This window comes from Leopardus geoffroyi, chromosome B1 (assembly GCF_018350155.1).
Source record: "Leopardus geoffroyi isolate Oge1 chromosome B1, O.geoffroyi_Oge1_pat1.0, whole genome shotgun sequence".
Taxonomy (NCBI): domain Eukaryota; kingdom Metazoa; phylum Chordata; class Mammalia; order Carnivora; family Felidae; genus Leopardus; species Leopardus geoffroyi.
Window position 1 is genome coordinate 66,392,787 of NC_059327.1, and position 25,202 is coordinate 66,417,988.

General features: G+C 35.0%; 1 protein-coding gene across 3 annotated transcripts in view; it reads left to right on the top strand.

Annotated features, from left to right (window-relative positions):
* Positions 1-25,202, top strand: part of FSTL5 (follistatin like 5) — a 766,041-nt gene that overhangs the window by 613,999 nt on the left and 126,840 nt on the right. For all 3 annotated transcript variants that reach the window (XM_045464161.1, XM_045464179.1, XM_045464171.1), the window contains exons 9-10: positions 2,555-2,716; positions 7,073-7,207. In XM_045464161.1, coding sequence (XP_045320117.1) covers positions 2,555-2,716; positions 7,073-7,207 — 297 coding nt within the window. The remainder of the gene's footprint in view (positions 1-2,554; positions 2,717-7,072; positions 7,208-25,202) is intronic.

Consider the following 25,202-nt stretch of genomic DNA (forward strand, 5'->3'; position numbering starts at 1 on the left):
ATTTTCCATAGTGGTTGTACCAATTTACATGTCCACCAGCAGTGTACAAGGGCTCTGTTTTCTCCATATCCTTACCAGTGGTTGTTATCTCTTGCCTTTTAAAATAGACATCCTAACAAATATGAAGTGGTTTTGGTTTGCATTTACCTGATTAGCAGTAATGTTGAGTAATGTTGAGTACCTTGTCATTAACCTGTTGGTCATTGTATGTCTTCATTAAAAAATGTCTGTTTAGGTACTTTGCCCATTTTTATTTGCTTTTTTTCTGTTAAATTATATGAGTTCATTGTATATATATTAATGACTTATCAGATATCTGGCTTACAAATAGTTTCTCCCATTCTATAGGTTTCCTTTTCATTTTGCTGACAATTTCCTTTGCTGTGTGGAAGGGGATGTTAGTCTTTTGTTGCTAGGTTATAACAGCTCATTATATATACTAGATACTAGTATGTTATCAGATATAATTTGCAAATATGTTTTTACTCTGTGAGTTGTGTTTATACTTTCTTGATAGTGTCCTTTGAGCACCCCAAGTTTTAATTTTAATGAGTTCAGTTTATTAATTTTTCTTTTGTTGCTTGTATTTTGGGGTCATATCTAAGAAACCATGGTAAAATACAAAGTCAGGATAATTTATCCTTATGTTTTCTTCTAAGTGTTTTATTATTTCAGTTCCTACATTTAAGTCTGATTAATTTTGAGTTAATTTTTATATATGTTGTGAGGTAGGGGTTCAAGTTCATTCTTTTGCATATGGATATCCAGTTGTTTCAGAATCAATTCTTGAAAAGACTCTTTTCTGGAATCCTTGTTGAAAATCCATTAACCATAGATTAATAGGTTTATTTTGGCATCCCAAGTCTATATCCATAGATTTGCCTTTTCTCTTTATGCCAGTTATCACATTGTTTTGATTACTATACTATATGTGTGTGTGTTGTCTACATATATATACATTTGAAAATTGGGAGATATGAGACCTCCAGTTTTGTCTTCTTTTTCAAGATTGTTTTGGCTGTTTGGGGTCCCTTGTAGTTCCATATAAAGCTGAAGATTAGCTCTTCCATTTCTGCAAAAAAAAAATGCAGTTGGAATTTTGATTGGGATTACATTGTATCTATAGATCGATTTTTTTGGAGTCTTGTCATCTCACAGACAATTTTTACCAATTCTTACTGTCCTACTAATTAATTATTTCAATTAATAAACACATGACTTTTCACTTATGTGTTTTTCTTTAAATTCTTTCAACTCATTTTGCAGTGTTCAGTGTAAAAATCTTACACCTCCTTGGTTAAATTCATTTCTAAATATTCTAAATATTTCTAAATATTTTATTTTTTGGATGCTTCTATAAATATAATTGTTACTCTGATCTTTTAAACATGCTATGGTAAGGAAAATATTTTTGTTCTTTCTCATTTATATATTCATTATTTGTTTATATAACTGAATTCTTTTTTTTTTTTTTAATTTTTTTTTTCAATGTTTATTTTTATCTTTGGGACAGAGAGAGACAAAGCACGAACGGGGGAGGGCAGAGAGAGAGGGAGACACAGAATCAGAAACAGGCTCCAGGCTCTGAGCCATCAGCCCAGAGCCAGACGCGGGGCTCAAACTCACGGACCGCGAGATTGTGACCTGGCTGAAGTCGGACGCCCAACCGACTGCGCCACCCAGGCGCCCCCTGAATTCTTTTTTTTAATTTTTTATGTTTTATTTATTTTTGAGAGAGAGAGAGAGAGAGAGAGAGACAGAGCATGAGTGGGGGAGGGGTAGAGAGAGAAGGAGACACAGAATCTGAAGTAGGCTCCAGGCTCTGAGCTGTCAGCATGGAGCCCGATGTGGGGCTCAAACTCATGAACTGCTAGATCATGACCTGAGCAGAAGTTGGATGCTTAACTGACTGAGCCACCCAAGGGACCCTATAACTGAATTCTTAAAGTCTTATTTTGTTCCTTATAGTTCTTTAGAGTTGTTAATTATTTTAATGCCCACATTTTCATATATTTGGCAAATAGGAGCCCCTTTAAGCTGGCTTTTGTATTTTGTTTTTAAGATTTTTTTGTTTATAATGTGTTTATTTTTGAGAGAGACAGAGAGTGAGCAAGGGAGGAGCAGAGAGAGAGGGAGACACAGAATCCGAAGTAGGTTCCAGTCTCTGAGCTGTCAGCATGGAGCCTGATGTGGGGCTCAAACTCATGAACAGTGAGCTGATGACTTGAGCTGAACTCAGATGCTTAAGCAACTGAGCCACCCAGTCGCCCTTGGATTCTGTATTTTATTGTTGTTTCTATCATCCTTTGAAAACCTCCTTTATTACCAAAACAGGATATTCCAGGCTCAGCTTGTATTTTTCCTGACACAGTCTCATAATAACCTTGATGCAAGGAATAGTGGCAAATTTTTGGAGATATTGATATTTGGAAACTAAGATCTATGGAATTACATATCATTAGAATATATAATTATCAATTTTATCATATTGTAATTTTTGGAAAATCACAGAATATGGCTTAGTAACTCACTTTTTTCCCATTTCTTCTTGTAGTCCCTCCAGTGATCCGGGTGTATCCAGAGAGTCAGGCTCGAGAACCTGGGGTAACTGCAAGTCTCAGGTGCCACGCAGAGGGCATACCAAACCCTCAGCTTGGCTGGCTGAAGAATGGAATCGATATTACACCAAAGCTGTCCAAACAACTCACACTTCAAGGTGCTTTTCAGTTTCATTTTCTCCTCTCAAATGACCATGTAGAAATTTTATATTAAAATTTATAACACAGTTTACATGACTTAAAAAAAAAAGTAGATGACAACAAAATGTCATGAATATGAAAAGAATATAGCTGTTTCTAACACATTATATCTGAAATAGAGCCCTTTAGTATTTTTAGTGTTTTCAATAATAATCTTGTCATAATAATTACGTCATTATTTTAGCAATAAATAAAATATTATATTATGTATCTTTTAAATACTTGTCTTATGGATTATAGCAGATATGCTGAACAGAATAGGTGGATGTCTTCAGAGAATACCTTTCTGCAGGGGCCAATTAAATGTTTAAATCATACTTTTAAAATACATTATAGGAAGTATAAATAATATGGAAATTCCTTAGTGAATGTTTTGTAGTATACTTTGCAAATGAAGACAGAGGAAAATAAAAACATTACCAAATTGTTTTAAGGTTATGAATATTATTATTGAATTCTAATTTATAAAATATCCTAAATTTTAATAATCTAATGTGTAACTGTAATTAATTATTACACATATAATAATCATTAATATGTGGTAAGTAGAAAACAAAAAATATCTTTGTGCAAAAACAGTTGCATATACGTTGATTATACCAGTAGGTTGAAAAATGTATATCTTATTTCCACCATCAAGAGTAGAATATGACAGGTCATTTTGCTGGAGTATCTGTTGCATGACATGATATTCTTTATTGCTTGCTTTAAATTCCTGCAATTCATACTGCTAGAAATGAATGTATTTTCATTTTGGCATTATTTCTATAAGCACAGACATCAATTCTTATTCCACTTTGACAAAGAATGTTTCAATATATGTTTTTAAATACTTTTTTGAAATATCTACTATTTTTTTTTTCAAAAATGACATGGGAAAGTAATTTTGATCTTTAAAACCTGAATGCTACAAATCTCCATATTAATATAAGTAAACCAACATGTTTACATCTGCTGATCATATCTTTAGTGTCTATAATCTTAGAAGAGAAGAACATTGATCTGATTAACACAAATTAAAGTGAAGAAAGTTCTAATTAGTTTCTGATTTTGTCATCTCTTGCCCATTTAATACTAGTAAGCCATATTAGATGGGCAAGTTATATCTTTGCCTCTAGGAATATACAGGGAGGTAAATTCAGGGGTTTGGTTACACTCTAGATTCAATTTTGAAAGAGTGTGGGCCCTTGTAGGATAGCTATTATCATTTTTAAAAACAAGAGAAAATAGCTAAAGTTTTGAGAAAATGTGACAAATGAAAGGTGAGTAGGGAACACAACCTACGAGATAACTCTGGGTGCATTGGAGTGTTGAATTTCATAGGACTTTCTATATGATTACATATTACCAAATACTATAGTTATTCAATTATCCATTTATTCAACAAATGCTTAGTTGGCATTTATATGTGAGGTCCAAGTCTAGGCACAGACTCCATAACTATGTCCATGGATGGGATGATATGTTAATGAGAGGAAGTAAAATCCTAGAAAAGCAGAAGTGTTTAATTGGAAGGCAAATCAAGGTAAATAACACAAGGAGACTGAAAATCAACAAGGAAACATGAAATTAAGGTGATTCTACAGAAGAAAATAAAGCTAAGTATGGAAAAGTGTTCAACAATGTCAAATGCATAGAAAGGTTAAGGAAAGTCACTGAAATGTATTTGTGAGTTAGGTGATTAGGTTTGGCCTTTTGACATTTAAAAAAGCAGTAATAGTAGCAATTAGTCTTCAGTGGGTTTGGAAATGAAAAGGAAGTAGGAAGTATAAAAATCTCTCCAGTTTTGAAAGGAAGAAAAAGAAAAGTTAGCTGCCACTGAGGGTAAGAACTAGGGCAAATAAAGATATTTTTTCTTAAACAGTGCATCGATTTGAAGGAATATTAGTAAGGAAAAAGATGTGGAGATGATGGAGGTGAGGAAGGATGACCAAATAATCATAGAAATCAGAAAGAAAAGAGAGGAGATTTTCCTTGCAAAGAAACAGGAGAGAGTTTCCTTTGAAATGTAAATAAATGTAAAAATGTAGATGGAAATAGGAAATTGGCCTAACTCGTTTTCCCAGCTTTTACTGAAATATAATTGACATAATATTGTGTTAGTTTAAGGTAATAAATGTGATGATTTAATAACCATGTATACTGCAAAATGATTTGAGTTTACTTTCTAATTACATGTATGTATTTCATTATTTAAAAGCAAGGTCACTTGCGTAAATTAAGAAGTTAGTATTAAGATGGGAAACATCAAACATAGTAAAGATTTGAAATAAAAATGGAGCAGGAAATGAAAGGCATGTAACCATAAAGGTCAGGTGAAATAAATAGCAAGTAGCATTGAACATCTTGCAAACTGAAAACTGTGAATTTCAAAATCTGTAAATTTGCCTATGCAGTAGTCTCTTAATGTACTCAAAAAAACTAGATTCAGAGACACCAAGTGTGGAGATATGTCAGCTTGTTGCAGTTTGGGCAGTTAGTAAGGCCTGTGTGTCAGAATGATAAATGGACGAGGGAATTGCTCATTCTGGCAATAGAGTAGAAAATATTTAGAAATGGTGGATTATGTAGAGAAGGAGGAAGACAGTGAGGCATGTAGGTTAGGAGAACATATAAGAATATTGAGAAGAGAAAGTTTAAGGAAGGAATAAATTGACGATATTTCAAAACAAATCTAGAGAATTGAAGTTGTGAAGTTGTGGGTCTTAAGAAAAAGTATGTTCTTTGGAGAGAGCCATATTTCATGTAAAACAAGAAGCTGATGCAGGCTTAAATGTATGTTCACTCCTTATTTTTCAGAGCAGGGGTCTGCCAACTAAGGTCCACAAGCCAGATCTGGGAAAATGCCTGTTTTGTGAATAAAGTCAATTGGGGGGGGGGGGGCTTTGTTTTTGTTTGTCTTTAGAACACAGCCACACTCATGTTGTATTGTCCATGGCTCCTTTATGCAGCCTATGGCAGAAGTGGGCAGTTGTCACAGATATGATATAGCTTATAAAGCACAAAATATTTACCAGGCCTTTTACAGCAAAGAAACAAAAACAAAAAAAAATCACCAACCTCCCTTTTGGAGTAGTGACTCTCAACAATGGATGGGGGGTGGGGGATGGTGGAGGTGTGTAATAACATCTACAAAGTGAGAAAGAGGTTCAAGTAGTCTGGCTCTTTCTCCCCAAACACTCACTGCCTCTCCATATCCTCCTATTCACATCCCTTGAGAGCCATTGGCATTTCAAGCTCTTTTCCCACTGTTTTTCTGCCTTCTTTCCCAGACAACCACACAGGACATGGTGCATGGTGTTCTTGTGATTAGATAATAAAGGGCACAAACACACACAGAAAGACTTAAAGAAATAAAGTAAAAGAGGGAAAAAAATGAGCACAACAAACACTGGATTTGGGAGTCTGATAGGCATCCAGCCCCCATCTTTTGAGTTGAGTGATTTATGTACGATCATTCTCTGAGTCTCGGATTCTGCTTCTGATAATTATGTATTACTTAGGACAATTAACACATAATATGTGTAACACCACCTTGTATATTTCCTACATATAGTCAGTTTTTAATTATACTCTGGTATCCACATTAGGGAATACAACTCATTAATTAGGGATTAGCTTAAAAAATTATTTTACTAAGATGTAAAAGTTGAGCTACTTATTCCCTTAACCCTTTGGTTATACATTGACAGTGTTAATTTCCATATTATAATATTGTTTACATATATTCCTGGCAAAAGATTGAAATCTTGCAGACAAATCATGTGCTTTTATCTTTCTGTTTTCCTTACTTAATAGTTCCCTTACCTTATAATTCCAGATATTTAATACACGCTCAATAATGTACTTGACAAGTGGTAATTGCACTATACTTGTATGATGTAGCTGGCTTAATTCCTTTATGAAGTCTTTTTATATGTATTCTCCTGTATATAAAACATATTGTTATTATTTTAAAATTTTGTAAAACTTAAGACAAAGTGAATTTTGAATACTAAAAAGAAATAAATAAATGGAATTATAGTTATCAATATGAAATACCTATACCAAGTAGGAAATAGGAAATAAATATAAAATATAAAGCGTGTGCATTTGATACAGAGTTTTGGGTTCTCTGTTAGCAGAATGACAACACAGTTTATGAAACACTTGAATGCTTTTGGAATAATTTGGCATGCCTCCAAAGCATGAAAGTAGGAAGGAAAGCAGTTTAATTAGGACAAGCTAAGAGAACTGCTTGACTGTGTAATCGGAAAGCACTGTACCAAAACTGAAATTGGAGTTTACAAGTTGCATTTGCCTTCTGTTTTCAGCAAATGGCAGCGAGGTTCATATAAGCAATGTGCGCTATGAAGATACAGGAGCATACACTTGTATCGCAAAGAATGAAGCAGGAGTGGATGAAGACATCTCTTCTCTTTTCGTGGAAGATTCTGCCAGAAAGACCCGTATGTATCGAACACTCGCCCTCACAAAGCGCGACTGGCTATAGAGCAGGGCTTTTCTGCAGCAGTCTCTGTGGTTACTGCCACCTTAAGAGCTCACTGCCCTGCCACCAACATCAATCCCTGGGCTGTTTTCTCCATTCAGTGCTAGAAATGCTTTGCCATCACTGCCCACGTTTCCCGATTGTATCATGAAGTAATGGGGAAAAATGTACCATTCATTCTGTTTTAAAACAAAACAAAACAACAACAACAAAAAACAACTATTACGTAGCGAAAGAGATATGGATAGAGTGGGGATGCTCAAGATGGATTTTTAGTTATAGCTAAATTGCTTGGAACTCCAAGTACCATGATTTATCAAATGTGCTCTCTATGAGAAAAGTCACGGACACTTTGTTCCCCCAGTCCGCATATGCCACAGGATGGTTGTTTTAAGATTGGGTCTGGATGTACTTGGAATGACTATTACCCTTGCTCCTCAATCTGATTTGTTAGATGCATTTATAAATCTAATTATTCTAATTTGTTGCAGGGCCCCTGATACTTGGAGGACTGTCTAGTTTGGCATGCCTATTTCTCAATCGAGTTCTTGAACAAGGTTAAAGCATTGTCTCAGGAATCTTATTTCTCTTTAAATCAACGAGTATATGCAGATATTGGTGGATCCAAGGGGGGAGAAAGATCTTATCCAAGTCCTGACTACTAGTATTTCTTTATCTATATTTGGTCTCACTAGTTCAACCATCATTGCAAGCAAATATTTAAAAAGAAAATTCTTGGGCCACCTGGGCGGCTCAGTTGGTTGGGAGGCCCACTTCGGCTCAGGTCATGATCTCAGGGCTTGTGAGTTGGGAGTCCCGGATCTGGATCTGGCTCTGTGCTGACAGCTTCTGGAGCCTGGAACCTGCTTCGGATTCTCCCTCTCACTCTACCCCTCCCCCAATCGCATTCTGTGTCTGTCTCTGTCTCAACGGTAAATAAACATTAAAAAAATTTTTTTTAAAGAAAATTCTTAAGGTAGATAAAGATAAAAGAAAGTTAAAGTTAATGACCTGGATAAGGTCCACCGTAACTTCTTTTTGCCTTTTATATATTTCTGCTAAATATCAATTTGCAATCCACTTTCTCTTTAAAAATAATTTAGGTGACAAGTATTGAATACTTTAGTTTTCTTTGTTCTTTATGATGAAAGTTGTAAGACAGAGTTTAATTTCAATTCTCTATTCTGATTTTCTTTTAATGTTAGTCAAGTATTTTTCAATGTGTTTCCCTAGTTACAACATTAAAATACTAGCTACTGTTCCTTTAATGAGTGAACCACTTACTATTTAGCAGCATGTAACTTTGAGAAAAATTTTAGGGGAAGATTTAATATAATTTTATTCATAGATTCAGTCACATGAATGTATTTGCTTAATTATAAACAGTTTTCTGAAATCATGTTTTTACTCTAAGCTCTTAGAGGTCAAAATAATACATTTTAAATAACTTTTTGAGATTATATGTTAACATCCTATTAAAATCAGAAGTAGCATTTGTAAGTTATAGCAATGCAGTCCTTACTATATCTATGTTTATAGAACTTTCAAATTCATCCCATAAATAACAATATAAATAAAAGATTCAAAGGGTTTTGGTCCTAAGTCTGGATATAATTATTTATAGGTGTTCCTTCTATATTTAATTATGTAACATTTTCAAGGATAAAGAGAAAAACTACCAGATTTTATTTTTTAATTTAATTAATTCATTTATTCTGTTAGGAACACAGCATAAATTCTCTACCCTCTTAAATTTTTAAATGCTCCACATTTTATTGTTAACTATAGGCACTAGGTTGTACAACAGATCTCCAGAACTTGTTTGTCTTGTATAACTGTGACTTTGTACACATTGAACAACTTTCATTTTTCCCTCCTCCACATCAACTGACAGCCACCATTCCATTGTGTTTCTATGACTTTTGACTCTTTGATAACTCATATAATGCAATTACACAGTCTTGGTCTTTGTGACTGGCTTGTTTCAATTAGCATAATGTCTTTCAGGTCTATTCATATTGTCACAAAGGATAGGATTTCCTTCTTTCTAAGGTGGAATAATATTCTATTGTATGTATACACAAAATTTTCTTTATCCATTCATTTTGTCAAACGATATTTGAGTTGTTTCTATACGTTGGCTATTGTGAATGATGCTGCAATGAATATGTGAGTGCAGGTATTTCTTTGATCCTGATTTCAATTCTTTTGGATATATATATATATACCCAGAAGTTGGATTACTGGATCATATGATAGTTCCATTTTTAATTTCTGAGAACTTCTATGTTTTTCATAATAACTGCACCATTTTTCGGTCCCGTGAATGTGCAGGGCACATTCCAATTTCTCACCATCCTTGCCAATACTTTTATCTTTTGTTACTGTAATAATAACCATCCCAACAAGTGTGAGATAGCTCATTGTAGTTTTGATTTGCATTTTTGATGATTAGTTATGTAGAATACCTTTTCATAAACCTATTAGCCATTCTTATATACTTTTTTGGAGACATTCAAGGCCTTTGCCCATTTTTTTTTTACTTAGTTGTTTTTGTTTTTTTTTTAAGTTGAGTTACTGAAGTTCCTTATATATGTTGGAAATTAAACACTTATCAGATAATATGATATGAGCTGAAAATATTTTCTCCCATATCTTAGGTTGCCTTTTCACTTTCTTGATTGTTTCCTTTACTGTGCAGAAACTTTTTAGTTTGATATAGTCCAACTTGTCTATTTTTGTTTTTGTTGCCTGTGTTTTTGATAAAATTATAGGCCAATATCCTGATGAACATAGATGCAGAATTCCTCAACAAAGTATTAGCAAACTGATTCTAACAACACACTAACAAAAGCATACACCATGATCGTGTGGGATTCATCCTTGGAATACAAGAATGGTTCAACATATGCAGATAAAATTGTGATTTGCACATTAAAAAAAAGAATGAAGAAATGAAGAGTAAAAAATCACTTGATCATCAAATAGATGCAGATAAAATATTTGACACATTCATGCTAGAAATGCTCAACAAATGACACATGGAAAGAACATACCTCGACATAATAAGGGCTATATATGACAAGCCCACAGCTAGCATCATGCTCAATGAAAAAAAAAATGGAAATATTTCTCTCTCAGCTCAAGAACAAGACAAAGATGCCCAGTCTCACCATTTCAATCCAACATATCACTACAAATCCTAGACACAGCAATTAGTCAAGCAAAGGGAAAAAAAGTATTCAAATCATAAAGGAAGAAGTAAAATAGTCTATTTGCAAATGATATAAACTTTTAAATAAAAAGCCGTACAAAGACTCCACAAACAATCTGTTAGAACTAATGAACATATTCAGTAAAGTTTCAGTGTACAAAATCAACATGCAAAAATCTGTTATGTTTCTATAAATTAAAATGAGATATCTGAAAGGCAATTAAGAAATCAATCCCATTTATAATAGCATCAAGAAGAATAATGTACTTGGGAATAAACTTAATCAAGGAGGTAAAAGACTGTACACTAAAAACTATTATACATTAATGAAAGAAATTGAAGACACAAATAAATGGAAAGATATTTTATGTTCATGGTTTAGAAGAACAAACATTATTAAAATGCTAATATTATCCAAAGAAATCTATGATTCGACGCTATTTCCATAAAAAACACAATGGATTTCTTTTTTTTCAGAAATAGAAAAAAAACTAAAATTCATATAGAACAACAAAAATCTGGAGTAACCAAACTGATCCTGAGAAAGAACAAATCTGGTGGCATTGTACTTCCTGATTTCATAATGTACATAAAGCTATAGTAAATAAAATAATATGATACTTGTATAAAGACAGATACATAGACAAATGGAACAGAACAGAGGACCCAAAAGTAAACCCATGAATGCACAGTTAATTGAATTCCAACAAGAGGACCAGAATATACATTGGAGAGAGGGTAGTCTTTTCAAAAAATGATTCTGGGAAACTGAATGTCCATATGTAAAAGGATGAAACTGGATCCCAGTCTTACACTATATACAAAAGCAACTCAAAATGGATTAAAGATTTAAACATAAGACCTGAAAGTGTAAAACTTCTATGTTTCATTACATTGATCTTGGCAATGAAAATAATGGATTTTGACTGTAACCCTGAAGTTTCAAACATTGCTAATTCATGTTTATATTCTACTCTTTTATAGGATGCAATCCAGTTTCTTTGGAATAACAAATTTACCTCTCATTTAAATAAATGGCTTTAATTTTTGTGACATTTGGTTTCCAAAAACTTGCTGTACTGGTTATATATATATACATATATATATATATATATATAGAGAGAGAGAGAGAGAGAGAGAGAGTGAGGCAGAGACAGAGACAGAGATGTGAATGCATCCATTTTAGAAATTTATGCACATAATTAAAATCAGAATAACACTAAATGAGTAAAATGAGAATATTAGGAGCTACAGAAAAGAAGAAATAGAAAATGTAAGAATGTCTATGTGGTATAAGACAGTTTTCCTGGGGATGTGTCCTATTACTCAGTAAAACTGTCAGAATCCTGTATAACAAAAACAATATCCAGATCAAGTGGAGATCACATTAGAGAAGTCTATGGCCTTATGTAACCTACTTCTTAAGGATTTCCTTGGGTTCTCTACTAGTAATTCAAGGGACAAAGTCCAATATAAATTATACAATGTGTATTTGGATAGATAGTTATTTTCAAAAAAGCCAAAGGAAATAGTCACAGAGCCATCCCTGATGACTTTACTTTTCTCATTTGTACATATTAAAAAATTGTGGACTTGCCCATATTGATCAAATATAAATTCAGAGGTCTTTTATTCCCTGCCAGTAGTGATGGGATACAATGTATCTAAACAGGCAGATTGGTATAGTAGAAGAGCATGAATTTGGGCATTAGACAGGAGTTAGAATCATTGCCCTACCCCATGATAGTTCTGTGATTTGGAGCTATTACAAAACCTCTCTGAGCTTTAATTTATCTATTTGTAATATGGAATGAATACTACTAACTTACTAAGGGCTTTCTTTGTAGACATTATAAAGCATTCTCCATAGTGCTAGACATAAATTTGCTCTTCCTCCAATTTATGCTTATTTTCTGAAAATAATTATTTACTCCTTGCTAGAAATATTGACAGTTATTTTTTAATACTCTGGAGAATCTAGCAATTCTTAGAAATTATAGTTTCTAAGATGAATGATACTTAGAGGCAGATAAAAAGATTGAGGCAGAACTGAAATAGATGTAGAGATAATGAGGGATTGTGAGAGAGAGGACATATATTTGGACACCTATAAAATTATTTATTCAAATATAAAATATCATTATTTCATTTGGCATAAAAAACTTGTTTCAATGGATTAGAGAATACATTTTTCCTTTAATGTAGCTTTTAAGATATTTTAAATAAAATACATTTTGTTGCCAGAGTCCACTTTTGTCACAGAATGAAAGCAAAAGCTACATTTTATTTCTCTTTACATCAATTTATACTCCTATTACATTTTAAAAATAATTCTTTAATGTTCCCTTCTTCTGTTTTCTTTTTGAAAGATGCAAGATGAGAAGTATTGAATTTCACTTAGACAGCAAGAAAAATGGGGAAAGATTTACAACTTTTGGACTAAATGACACCACACAGTCTTACTTTGTTTAGCTACAGCTTCAGAGCAATCATCCATTATTTTCTACATAATAGAGCAGTCATAGTAGTATCAATCACATTTTTTTTCTTATACTACATTTCCCAGCAGGATGATACTGTTGAGTGAACAATTCATGCAAAGCATCATATGGCAAAGGAGTTTATGTTTTGCTTGTAACCTAATCTTTGAATTGGAAAACCTTGAGTTACAGTACCCAACTTTGTCAACAAACCTCACTGGAAGTCTTCTCGTGTGACAAATTGAACTACAAAAAAAGTGCTTCAAAATAATATAATCTACAGTTGCATTAGGGATAGGGTTTGATAACTAAGATTTAATAGAGTGATATATGAGGAGGATTTAAATGTAAAGAAGAGTAGAAATGGGCCATAGGGGATTGTAACAGGGAGTAAGAGATGATATGAAATATATGAGAGGGGTTTAGGCAGAGGTAAATGTTATTCATTTTAAAACATCTTGCAAGGAGCATAAGCACTTGATACATTTTCATTCCCAAGGGGAGTGAATTCCCAGATGACAATAATTCATCTGCAGGATTAAGGTAAATGAAAAGCAGTGTGAATGTAGGCTGCTATTGAAAGCTTTTAAACTACTAGCTGCATTAAGCACTAAGCACAGATTATATCACACCTTGCTAGGATTTTAGTAAAGATCTAGCCTCTTGTAAATATTGGAATATAATGCCTGAATACATTATAATGGTATATACAATTTTTCTTTTCATCATTGTCACGGTCAGTATTATATTTGGAAATATTGCGCCATTACAACAATCATTATTTTAGAATTCAGTGAATTAGTATTGGTCAACAATTATGAAATACATCAGTTGTTGGATTCCTTTACAGGGTATTTGACATGTGTTAAACTCTACAACAAGATTACTTGAATAAACAAGGTATGCAAATATATAATGTTAATGTAAATTAATGATATTATAAAAATATAATGAGTGTAATTCACAATACACAGACTCTAGGAATATGGTAAAATGTATCCATTTGCACCTAAATATTTCAAAAGATATGTAAATGCTCAAGAAGTGTCTGCCTATTTTAGAAGGGACCTTGAGAGCATGTTTGGAGTTACAGCACGGGAGCGCAGCTACTCCTATCTCCTTGACGAACGATGGTCTTCCTCTATTAGAGATGATCATCCTCTTCCGCTGAGCACACAGCTTCAGAGGGACATGCAGGCCACAGTGAGGGGAGAAGGGGACATGTGTCTAACCAACCAGATCAGCAGTCTCAAGCCTGGTAATCAGTGGGGTGACAGATGTCACAGCCAGCTTGCCTACACCTGAAACTGTGTGTAACATACTACATTGTTATGTTAACTGGAACTTAAATAAAAACCTTAAAGCAAAATGCAAAGATAAGAAAATGAAAAAAAGTAGAGAAAAGCATCTTAAAATAGGTTAGGGGCACCTGGGTGGCTCAGTCGGTTAAGCAGTTAAGCATCTAACTTCAGCTCAGGTCATGATCTCCTGGTTCTTGAGTTTGAGCCCATGTTGGGCTCTGTGCTAATAGCTCAGAGCTTGGAGCCTGCTTCAGATTCTATATCTCTGTCTTTTGCTCACACTGGCTTTCTCTCTCTCTCTTCTCTCTCTCTTTCTCTCTGTCTCAAGAATAACATTAAAATAAAATTAAAATAAAATAAAATAAAATAAAATAAAATAAAATAAAATTAAAATAAAATAAAATAAAATAAAATGGCTTAAAATGGGGTCTTTTTACATACAAACACAGTTTGAATATGGTATTACAAATTTTGAAAATAGAACATATTCTGATAATTTAAAACAATTAACGAACTCTCTAGTCATCATTTACCTCCTGTTTTTACTATTTTTTAAATTTTAAGTAAGTTTCACATTCAGTATGGGACTTGACCTCATATTTACTTCCTATTTTTATTTTTAACTTAAAAAAATATTTATTTATTTATTTATTTTGGGGGAGAGAGAGTGCATGTGCCCATGCAAGCAAGTGGGGGAAAGGCAGAGATAGGGAAAGAGAGAATCCCAAGCAGCCTCCATGCTGTCAGCACAGAGCCCAATGCGGGGATGGAACAGTGAGATAATGGCCTGAGCTGAAATCAAGAGTTGGACACTTAACCAACTGAGCCACACAGGTGCCCCCTTATTATTTTTAAAGAATGGACCAGGGGTGCCTGGGTGGCTTAGTTGGTTAAATATCCTACTCTTGTTTGTTTGTTTGTTTGTTTTGTGCAAAATATATTTTGTTTATTTATTGTTTTAATATAATTTATTGTCAAATTGATTTCCATACAACACCCAGTGCTCATCCCCACAGGTGCCCTCCTCAATGCCCATCAACCACTTTCCCCTTTCCCCCAGGCCTCATCAACCCTCAGTTTGTTCTCAGTAACCAAGAGTCTCTTATGGTTTGCCTCCCTCCCTCTCTAACTCTTTTTCCCCTCTTCCTCCCCCATGGTCTTCTGTTAAGTTTCTCAAGATCTACATATGAGTGAAAACATATGGTATCTGTCTTTCTCTGCCTGACTTATTTCTCTTAGCATAATACCTTCCAGTTCCATCCACACTGATGCAAATGGCCAGATTTCATTCTTTCTTATTGCCAAGTAGTATTCCATTGTATATATAAACCGCGTCTTCTTTATCCATTCATCAGTTGATGGACATTTAGGCTCTTTCCATAAGTTGGCTATTGTTGGAAGTGCTGCTATAAACATTGGGGTACAAGTGCCCCTATGCTCAGCACTCCTATATCCCTTGGGTAAATTCTTAGCAGTGCTATTGCTGGGTCATAAGGTAGTTCTATTTTTAATTTTTTGAGGAATCTCCACACTGTTTTCCAGAGTGGCTGCACCAATTTGCATTCCCACCAACAGTGCAAGAGGGTTCCCGTTTCTCCACCTCCTCGCCAGCATCTAGTCCTCTGATTTGTTCATTTTAGCCACTCTGACCAGCATGAGGTGATATCTCAGTGTGGTTTTGATTTGTATTTCCCTGATGAGGAGTGACATTAACATCGTTTCATGTGTCTGTTGGCCATCTGGATGTCTACTTTGGAAAAGTGTCTATTCATGTCTTCTGCCCATTTCTTCACTGGATTATTTGTTTTTCAGGTGTGGAGTTTCGTGAGTTCTTTATAGATTTTGGAGCTTAGCCCTTTATCTGATATGTCCTTTGCAAATATCTTTGCCCATTCAGTCGGTTGCCTTTTAGTTTTGTTGATTTTTTCCTTTGCGGTACAGAAGCATTTGTGTTCAATAGTTCATTTTTATTTTTAATTCCCTTGCCTATGGAGATGTGTTGAGTTAGAAATTGCTGCAGCTGAAGTCAGAGAGGTTTTTTCCTGCTTTCTCCTCTAGGGTTTCGATGGTTTCTTGTCTCACATTCAGGTCCTTCATCCATTTTGAGTTTATTTTTGTGAATGGTGTTAGAAAGTGGTCTAGTTTCATTCTTCTGCATGTTGCTATCCAGTTCTCCCAGCACCATTTGTTAAAGAGACTGTCTTTTTTCCACTGGATACTCTTCCCTGCTTTGTCAAAGATTAGTTGGCCATACATTTGTGGGTCCAATTCTGGAGTCTCTATTCTATTCCATTGGTCCATGTGTCTGTTTCCGTGCCAATACCATGCTGTCTTGATGATGACAGCTTTGTAGTAGAGGCTAAAGTCTGGGATTGTGATGCCCCCCACTTTGGTTTTCTTCCTCAATATTACTTTGGCTATTCGGGGTCTTTTGTGGTTCCATATAAATTTAAGGATTGTTTGTTCTAGCTTTGAGAAGGATGCTGGTGCAATTTTGATTGAGATTGCATTGAATGTATAGATTGCTTTGGGTAGTATTGATATTTTGACAATACTTATTCTTCCAATCCATGTGCATGGAATGCTTTTCCATTTCTTTGTGTCATCTTCAATTTCCTTCATAAGCTTTCTATAGTTTTCAGCATACCGATCTTTTACATCTTTGGTTAGGTTTATTCCTATGTATTTTATAGTTCACGGTGCAATAGCGAATTGTATCAGTTTCTTTATTTCTCTTTCTGTTGTTTCATTATTGGTATATAAAAATGCAACTGATTTCGGTACATTGATTTTGTACCCTGAAACTTTAACAGACTTTTGGTGGAGTCTGTCAGGTTTTCCACGTAGAGTATCATGTGGTCTGCGAAAAGTGAAAATTGACTTCATCTTTGCCAATTTTGATGACTTTTATTTTATTTTTTGTCTGATTACTGATGCTAGGACTTCCAACACTATGTTAAACAACAGTGGTGAGAGCGGACAACCCTGTCGTGTGCCTAATCTCAGAGGGAAACTTCTTAGTTTTTCCCCATTGAAGATGATATTAGCTGTGGGCCTTTCATAAATGGCTTTAATGATGTTTAAGTATGTTCTTTCTACAGACTTTCTTGAACGTTTTTATTAAGAAAGGATGCTGAATTTTGTCAAATGCTTTTTCTGCATCCATTGACAGGATTATATGGTTCTTTTCTTTTCTTTTCTTTTTTCTTTTATTACTGTCATGTATCACAGTGATTGATTTGCGAATATTGAAACCAGCCCTGAAGCCCAGGAATGAATCCCACTTGGTCATAGTGAATAATTCTTTTTATATGCTGTTGAGTTTGAGTTGCTAGTATCTTGTTGAGAATATTTGCATCCATATTTATCTGGGATATTGGCCTATAGTTCTCTTTTTTTGTTGGGTCTCTGTCTGGTTTGGGAATCAAAGTAATGCTGGATTCATAGAATGAGTCTGGAGCTTTTCCTTCCTTTTCTATTTTTTGGAACAGCTTGAGAAGGCTAGGTATTAACTCTACTTTAAAACTCTGGTAGAATTCCCCAGGGAAGCCATCTGGTCCTGGACTCTTATTTGTTGGGAGATTTTTGATAACTGATTAAATTTCTTCACTAGTTATGGGTCTATTCACATTTTTTATTTCTTTACATTTTAGTTTTCGTAGTGTGTGGGTGTTTAGGAATTTGTCCATTTCTTCCAGGTTGTCCAGTTTGTTGCCATATAATTTTTTATAGTATTCCTTGATAATTGCTTGTATTTCTGAGGGATTGGTTGTAATAATTCCATTTTCATTCATGATTTTATCTATTTGGGTCCTCTCTTCTGTTTGAGAAGGCTGGCTACAGGTTTACCAATTTTTTAATTTTTTTCAAAAAAACAACTCTTGGTTTCATTGATCTGCTCCACTGTTTTTTTAGATTCTATATTGTTTATTTCTGCTCTGATCTTTATTATTTCTCTTCTTCTGCTGGGTTTGGGGTGTGTTTGCTGTTCTGCTTCTAGTTCCTTTAGGTGTGCTGTTAGATTTTGTATTTGGGATTTTTCTTGTTTCCTGAGATAGGTCTGAATTGTAATGTATTTTCCTCTTAGGACTGCCTTTGCTGCATCCCAAAGGGTTTGGATTGTAGTATTTTATTTTAATTTGTTTCCATATATTTTTTAATTTCTTCTCTAATTGCCTGGTTGATGCATTCATTCTTTAGTAGGGTGTACTTTAATCTCCATGCTTTTGGAGGTTTTCCAGACTTTTTTCTGTGGTTGATTTCAGGTTTCATAGCATTGTGATCTGAAAGTGTGAATGGTATGATCTCAATTCTTTTATATTAATTGAGGGAAGTTTTGAGACCCAATATATGATCTATCTTGGAGAATGTTCCATGTGCACTCAAGAAGAAAATATATTCTGTTGCTTTGGGATGCAGAGTTGTAAATACATCTCTCAAGTCCATCTGGTATAATGTATCATTCAGGGCCACTCTTTCTTTACTGATTCTCTGTCTAAATGATCTATCCATTGTTGTAAGTGGAGTATTAAAGTCCTCTGCAATTAACCACATTCTTATCAATAGGTTGCTTATGTTTATAATTAATTTTTTATATATTTGGGTGCTCCTGAATTCGATGCATAGACATTTATAATTGTTAGCTCTTCCTGATGGATAGACTCTGTAATTATTATATAATGCCCTTCTTCATCTCTTGTTACAGCCTTTAATTTAATGTCTAGTGTGTCTGATATAAGTATGGCTACTCCAGCTTTCTTTTGACTTCCAGTAGCATGATAGACAGATAGAAGGTGTCCTCAGGTCTAAAATGAGTCTCTTGTAGACAGCAAATAGATGAGTTTTGTTTTTTTATCCATTCGATACCCTATGTCTTTTTATTAGAGCATTTAGTCCATTTACATTCAGTGTTGTTATTGAAAGATATAGGTTTAGATTCATTGTGTTGTCTGTAGGTTTCATGGTTGTAGTGATGTGTCTGGTCCTGTGTGGTCCTTGTAAAATTTCACTCAGAGTCCCCCTTAGGATCTCTTGCAGGGCTGGTTTAGTGGTGATGAATTCCTTCAGTTTTTGTTTGTTTGGTAAAACCTTTACCTTTCCTTCTATTCTGAGTGACAGGCTTGCTGGGTAAAAGATTCTTGGCTGCATATTTTTCCTGTTCATCACATTGAAAATTTCCTGCCATTCCTTTTTGCCTGCCAAGTTTCAGGAGTTAGGTCTGCTACTACCCTTATGTGTCTACCTTTGTATGTTAAGGTCTGTTAATCCCTAGCTGCTTTCAGAATTCTCTCTTTATCCTTTTATTTTGCCAGTTTCACTATGCTATGTCATGAAGAAGATCGATTCAAGTTACATCTGAAGAGAGTTGTGTGTGCCTCTTGGATTTCAAAGCCTGTTTCCTTCCACAGATCTGGGAAGTTCTCAGCTATTAGTTTAAGTGCACCTTCAGCCCCTTTCTCTCTCTCTTCTGGAATTCCTATAATATGGATATTGTTCCATTTGATTGAATCACTTAGTTCTCTAATTCTCTTCTCATACTGCTGGATTTATTTATCTCTCATTTTCTCAGCTTCCTCTTTTTCCATAATTTTATCTTCTAATTCACCTATTCTCCCCTCTGCCTCTTCAATCCGTGATGTGGCTACCTCCATTTTATTTTGCACCTCATTTATAGCATTTTTTAATTCATCATGACTATTTTTTAGTCCCTTGATCTCTGTAGCAATAGATTCTCTGCTGTCCTCTATGCTTTTTTCAAGCCCAGCAATTAATTTTATGACTGTTATTCTAAATTCTTGTTCAGTTATATCGCTTAAATCTGCTTTGAAAAATTCTTTAACTGTCACTTCTTCCTGGAATTTCTTTTGAGGAGAATTCTTCTGTTTCATCATTTTGGCTAGTTTTCTATCCCTTATGAGTTTTAAAAGCTTGTTATGTGCTCTGCACCTGTAAGCACTGTTATATTAAAGGGGGTCATACACTGTCCAGGTCCTCACCCTTCAGGAGGTGTTTTTTGGACAGTGTTACTTTCTCTCTGTTGTTGTGACTTTGGTTATTTTATTTCCCTATTCATAGTGATGTTTTTGGTCCCTCCATTAGATGTGCCTTGATTTGTTCCTTGAAGTAGCCTTGTGAAGGAAAGCAAAGAGAGAGACAAACAGGACATAAAAACATGAAAACACACAAATGAAACAAACCAACAAAAACAAGAAAATGAAGAACTGAAAACAATCCAAAAGCAGAAAACCAGAAACACCAGCTACAAGTAAAGAACAGGGTGGAGGCCATGCTTATAGAAGAACACAAAGAGAGAAATGACAAGGGCAGGGAAAAAGAAAAAAAGAAAAGAACATTGATCAGGCAGAGAGACTACAAGGCTTAATCCAGAGAGAAAGAAAGGAAAGTAAGGAAAGAGGGGGGTGGGGGAAAGAAACGAAGATAAAGTTACCCAGACAGAGAAGCTATATGGCTTGATTATTCCAGAGAGAGAGAAAGGAATGTAAAGAAGGAGGTGTGGAACATGTATCAAGAGAATGGATTAAATATGTCTGTTTAAACAAGCCAATAACCAGAGTAACCAGCCTAGAAGAGGGAAGAGATAAGGAGGAGAAATGGTGGGGGGGGCTCATGTAGAATACATCTATATATCCAGAATTGTCCTAGAATTAATCCAGACAGTGCTGCAGTGCTGGTCTGGAGGAGCTATCCGTCTAGTTCCACAGTGTCTATCCTGCTCCAGTAGATACACAGTTACCCAGTGCAGAGGGGCATTGTTTAGTGTAGGCTGGTCCCACCTCTTGTGGGCCCCACCTTGGTGGTGGTGGGGAGATAAATGGTGACCTCCCCAGTCTCTTCTCCATCACCTGGTGTCCCAAATCATTCCTTTGGAGCTGTCCTCACTGTGCTGCAAGCCCAGATGAGGCAGTTTGTCCTGCTTCACTGACTCCTTTGCCCCAGGGGCTTGGCTGGGAATTAAATTCCTGCTCCATGCACCCCAGTACTGGGGAAGCATCTCCTGATATGAGGTCCTGGCTGGTTTTGTCTTGTGCTGCAGCCCTTCAGGGGAAGGGACTGGTTTCTCCTGCTGCGGACTGCGCTCATAATCTATAGCTAAACCTGGAGTTGGCTCCCCACCTCCCCAGGTGTGCAAACAGGGCATCGGGCCCCAGTCTGAAGATGGGATCTGCAGTTAGATCCTCTAACCTGCAGTTCGAGATGGGATCCCTTTCTGTCTGGCCTGATGTTTTTTTCTCTTGTCCAGATACAGTCCTATGCTTCCCCAGCCACTCTTTCTCTTCCCTTTGTCTCTCAGCAGAAGGGGATCCCTCTCCTCTATGCCTACGTGGCCCATTTTATCTCCCCCAGGTCACAATCAACCACCTATGGTCTCTCAAGTTGTCCCGTTTTCTTCCTGGTAGATTCAATCTCTTTTCCCCCCAGAGTTTTGGAGTTCAAAGTCCTTTGGCTTCAGCCCTTCTTTGTTTGGGAGATACAGGAAGTACAGATACCCCTACTTCTCTGCCATATTGGCCATCCTCCCCTACTCTTGGTTTTGACACCGGTCATGATCGCTCAGCTTTGTGGGTTCAAGCCCCACATCAGGCTCTGTAGCACAGGGCCTGCTTGGGATTCTCTCTCTCCCTCTCTCTCTGCCCCTCCTCAACTCATGCTGTCTGTCTCGCTCAAAGTAAATAAATTTAAAAAAGAAAAGAATGGAGAAAATACCTACTTCAAAAGGGCAGTTGTATGGATTGAATGAGATCATTTAGGCAGAATCTTATCAATATCTTAGATGCTAGGAAGATAACATAAATAGATGAACATAGTCCATAAACAGGTACAGATGAAGCAAGATCCAACTGTCATCCATTAGTTATAATTTTTACACTCAACCACTGTGAGATAGGTAGAATAATTAGGAGTAAGAAGAGTCCATAGTTAAAGATAAGGTGTGCATGTGATAGTCAGAGTGAGATTTTAATCCTGATAGTTACAAGCTAAGTACTTGAATCAAAAAGAATGATGTAAAAACAAATATTTGGGGAAAACTGAAATAAATCAATACATGAAAAATGTTAATTTTCTTTTTTAATTATTACTAAATATTATTCCATAGAAAAGCTATACTAAAAATATTTAAAGCAGAATGAACAATTCATATTTCTTTTGAAAAGTCCCCAAACCTATTTATTTAATATTTGTCACAGACCCTGGCATATTAGTAAGCTTAGTGCGAAATAAAATGCACTTAGGATAATCAGACTCATGTCAAGGTTAGCCATGCTTGATAAGCATTTATTATTTTATGAGCTTTTATTATTTATCATAAATTCTAATATTCATAGTCTCAATTTGGCCAATGACATTGTCACATCCTGTGAAGTAACTTGTTCCATAAATCTTTTCATCTGGTGACCCAGAACACGCTGAAATTATCTGCCTCGTGATTTCCAATTCTGAAGGCTGTATTTTTAAAATAACACCCTTTTCAACATCATTAAATAGATCTGTGTCTAACACATTTTTGCACAATACTGGAGGCTTGTTGTCTAACAAGAATGCTCCGTGATCTGAATGTCATCAAATTGACAGGTTTACAAAAATCATAAGCAATCAGGCATCTCTTTTGCCTACCAAAAAAATAAGACTCCAAGCTTTCTTATTTTGATTTATTGCCTACATTTTGTCTGCAAGGCATTATATACCTTCACTGAAATATTCTCATATCATATTACACAATGCCAATTGCCTAATTTATTTGATGATAAATTAGGCAAGTGATGATGACATCTTATTTATATTACTTCAGGCATGTAGACTAAAAAGCTTATATACAGTGGCAGTGCTAAGTATAACATCTCTATGAAACTCTTAGAAAATCTCATACTAATATTTTGTTGGTGTGTTCAGGAAAGAATGTTAGAACTCACTTTAAAACTCTATAATTCCAAAGGTCTTAAGCTTGGTGAATCCTTTGCAAAATAACTGGGCACTTAGTTTCAAAAGGAATTTAGAATTGTCATCACTCTGTGATTTTCTTAGAGTCCTCTGATACGGAAATGCAATTGAAAAATAGTGTAAATGTGTGAAGCATTACTAAAAGAAATGGGCTCTTCACTGCAGGCTCTGGGATAAGGAGCTGCAGTGTTACCTTCTTAAAGTTTTATGAAGTCTAATTTATGCCACACATTTTTATCAACTGTCTGCAGAGCCCAGATTACACATAGTGCGTCCTATTGTGCTCTGTTTGCCCAGATACCTGAATTCTGATAGAGCTGGTTATGAGGTGAATATGACAGAAAGAGTTAGTCAGTTTAATTATTGTTCTGCATCTTTATTTGTTTTATTTTTCAACTTAGTCCACATTTCCAGACTTGTGCTGCATATGAAACGTAATATTACATATGAAATGTTTTAAATATGAAAATTCTTTAGAAGCACTTTCCTATTTCATGCAGTAAAATTATGTGTCAATTGGATATCTTTGCCCTAAATTTACTTGCTTAACTAACACATACCTTTATACTAAATTCTACTGTAAACATAATAGAATTTTTGTAAACATTCTGGTGATAGTGAAATTTTAATAGAAAATAAATTATTAGTGATTAATTTTTTTCTGTTTTAGGAAGGGCTCTTTTCTCATTCTTTTAAATATATTTATTTATTTTTGAGAGACAGAGAGAGACAAAGTGCAAGTGGGAAAGGAACAGAGAGAGAGGGAGACCCAGAATCCAAAGCAGGCTCCAGGTTCTGAGCTGTCAGCACAGAGCCCTTTGCAGGGCTCAAACCCATGAACCACGAGTTCATGACCAGAGCTGAAGCTGGACACTTAACCCGACTGAGCCACCCAGGCACACCAAAATATTTGTTTTAATTTCAAATATGTTTTAATAGGAAGTCAAAATATGTCTCTAGAGACAGTTTTGACTCAGATGACTGAGTATACTGTAGAATAAAGAGAAAGATGTGTTCTTTTCTATTTTAATTATTATAATAATATTTAACTAAAAACTGTATGTATTTATACATATATACATACTATCCATATATATTGCAACCAATATTGTACAAATTACTATTATACAAATGTTAATCAGTAAATATAATGTAATTCTGTTTCAAAAAGCAGAATAAACGTTAGAGGAAACAGCATGATTATGTTAAAATTAAGAAGTTCTAATCATAAAAGTTTGCCCCCAAGATGTAGTCAATACAAATAGTTGACAAGGACTTGTGTCATAGACAGATAGATAGATAAACAGACAGATGTTAATGAAGCAAAAAAACTAGAGCATAATTTTAAAAAGAACTTTTCAGAGACAAGAAAAAATGAAGCAGCAGTTTATATTATGAAAAGAATGAATCCTCATTAGTTATCAAGGAAGCATAGCTTATAACTACAGAGAAATGCTGTTTTGTATGCACTAGAATGCCAAATGTTAAAAAGCTACATAATAACAAGATTAGGAAAAATAGGAATCATTATACCTGATTTGTACTAATGTCAATTTTACCACCATTTGGAAAGCTCTTTGGCATTATCCATTAGAGCTGATTTCGCATATACCTAGGGAGCCAGCAATCACATGCATTAAAGAAACATTGAATTGCCATCCATTCAGAAGTTATTTAGGAAGAAGTGCCTGGGTGGCTCAGTTAGCTAAGTGTCCGACTCTTGATGTGGCTCAGGTCAGGATCTGACGGTGTTTGGGATCAATTCTTACATTTGGCTCTATGCTGACAGTGTGGAGCTTGATTGGGATTCTCTCTGTCTCTCTTTCTCTCTGCCCTTTGATCCCCCCTCTCTCATTCTCTTAAAATAAATAAACATTTAAAAAATAAATTAAAAAAAGAGAATCTATTTAGGAAAAACCTTCCATGTAATTGATATTCTGCTACAATTTGTAATTTCTTTTAAATCTGCCTTTTAATTCCATCCATATTTCCATGGCAACT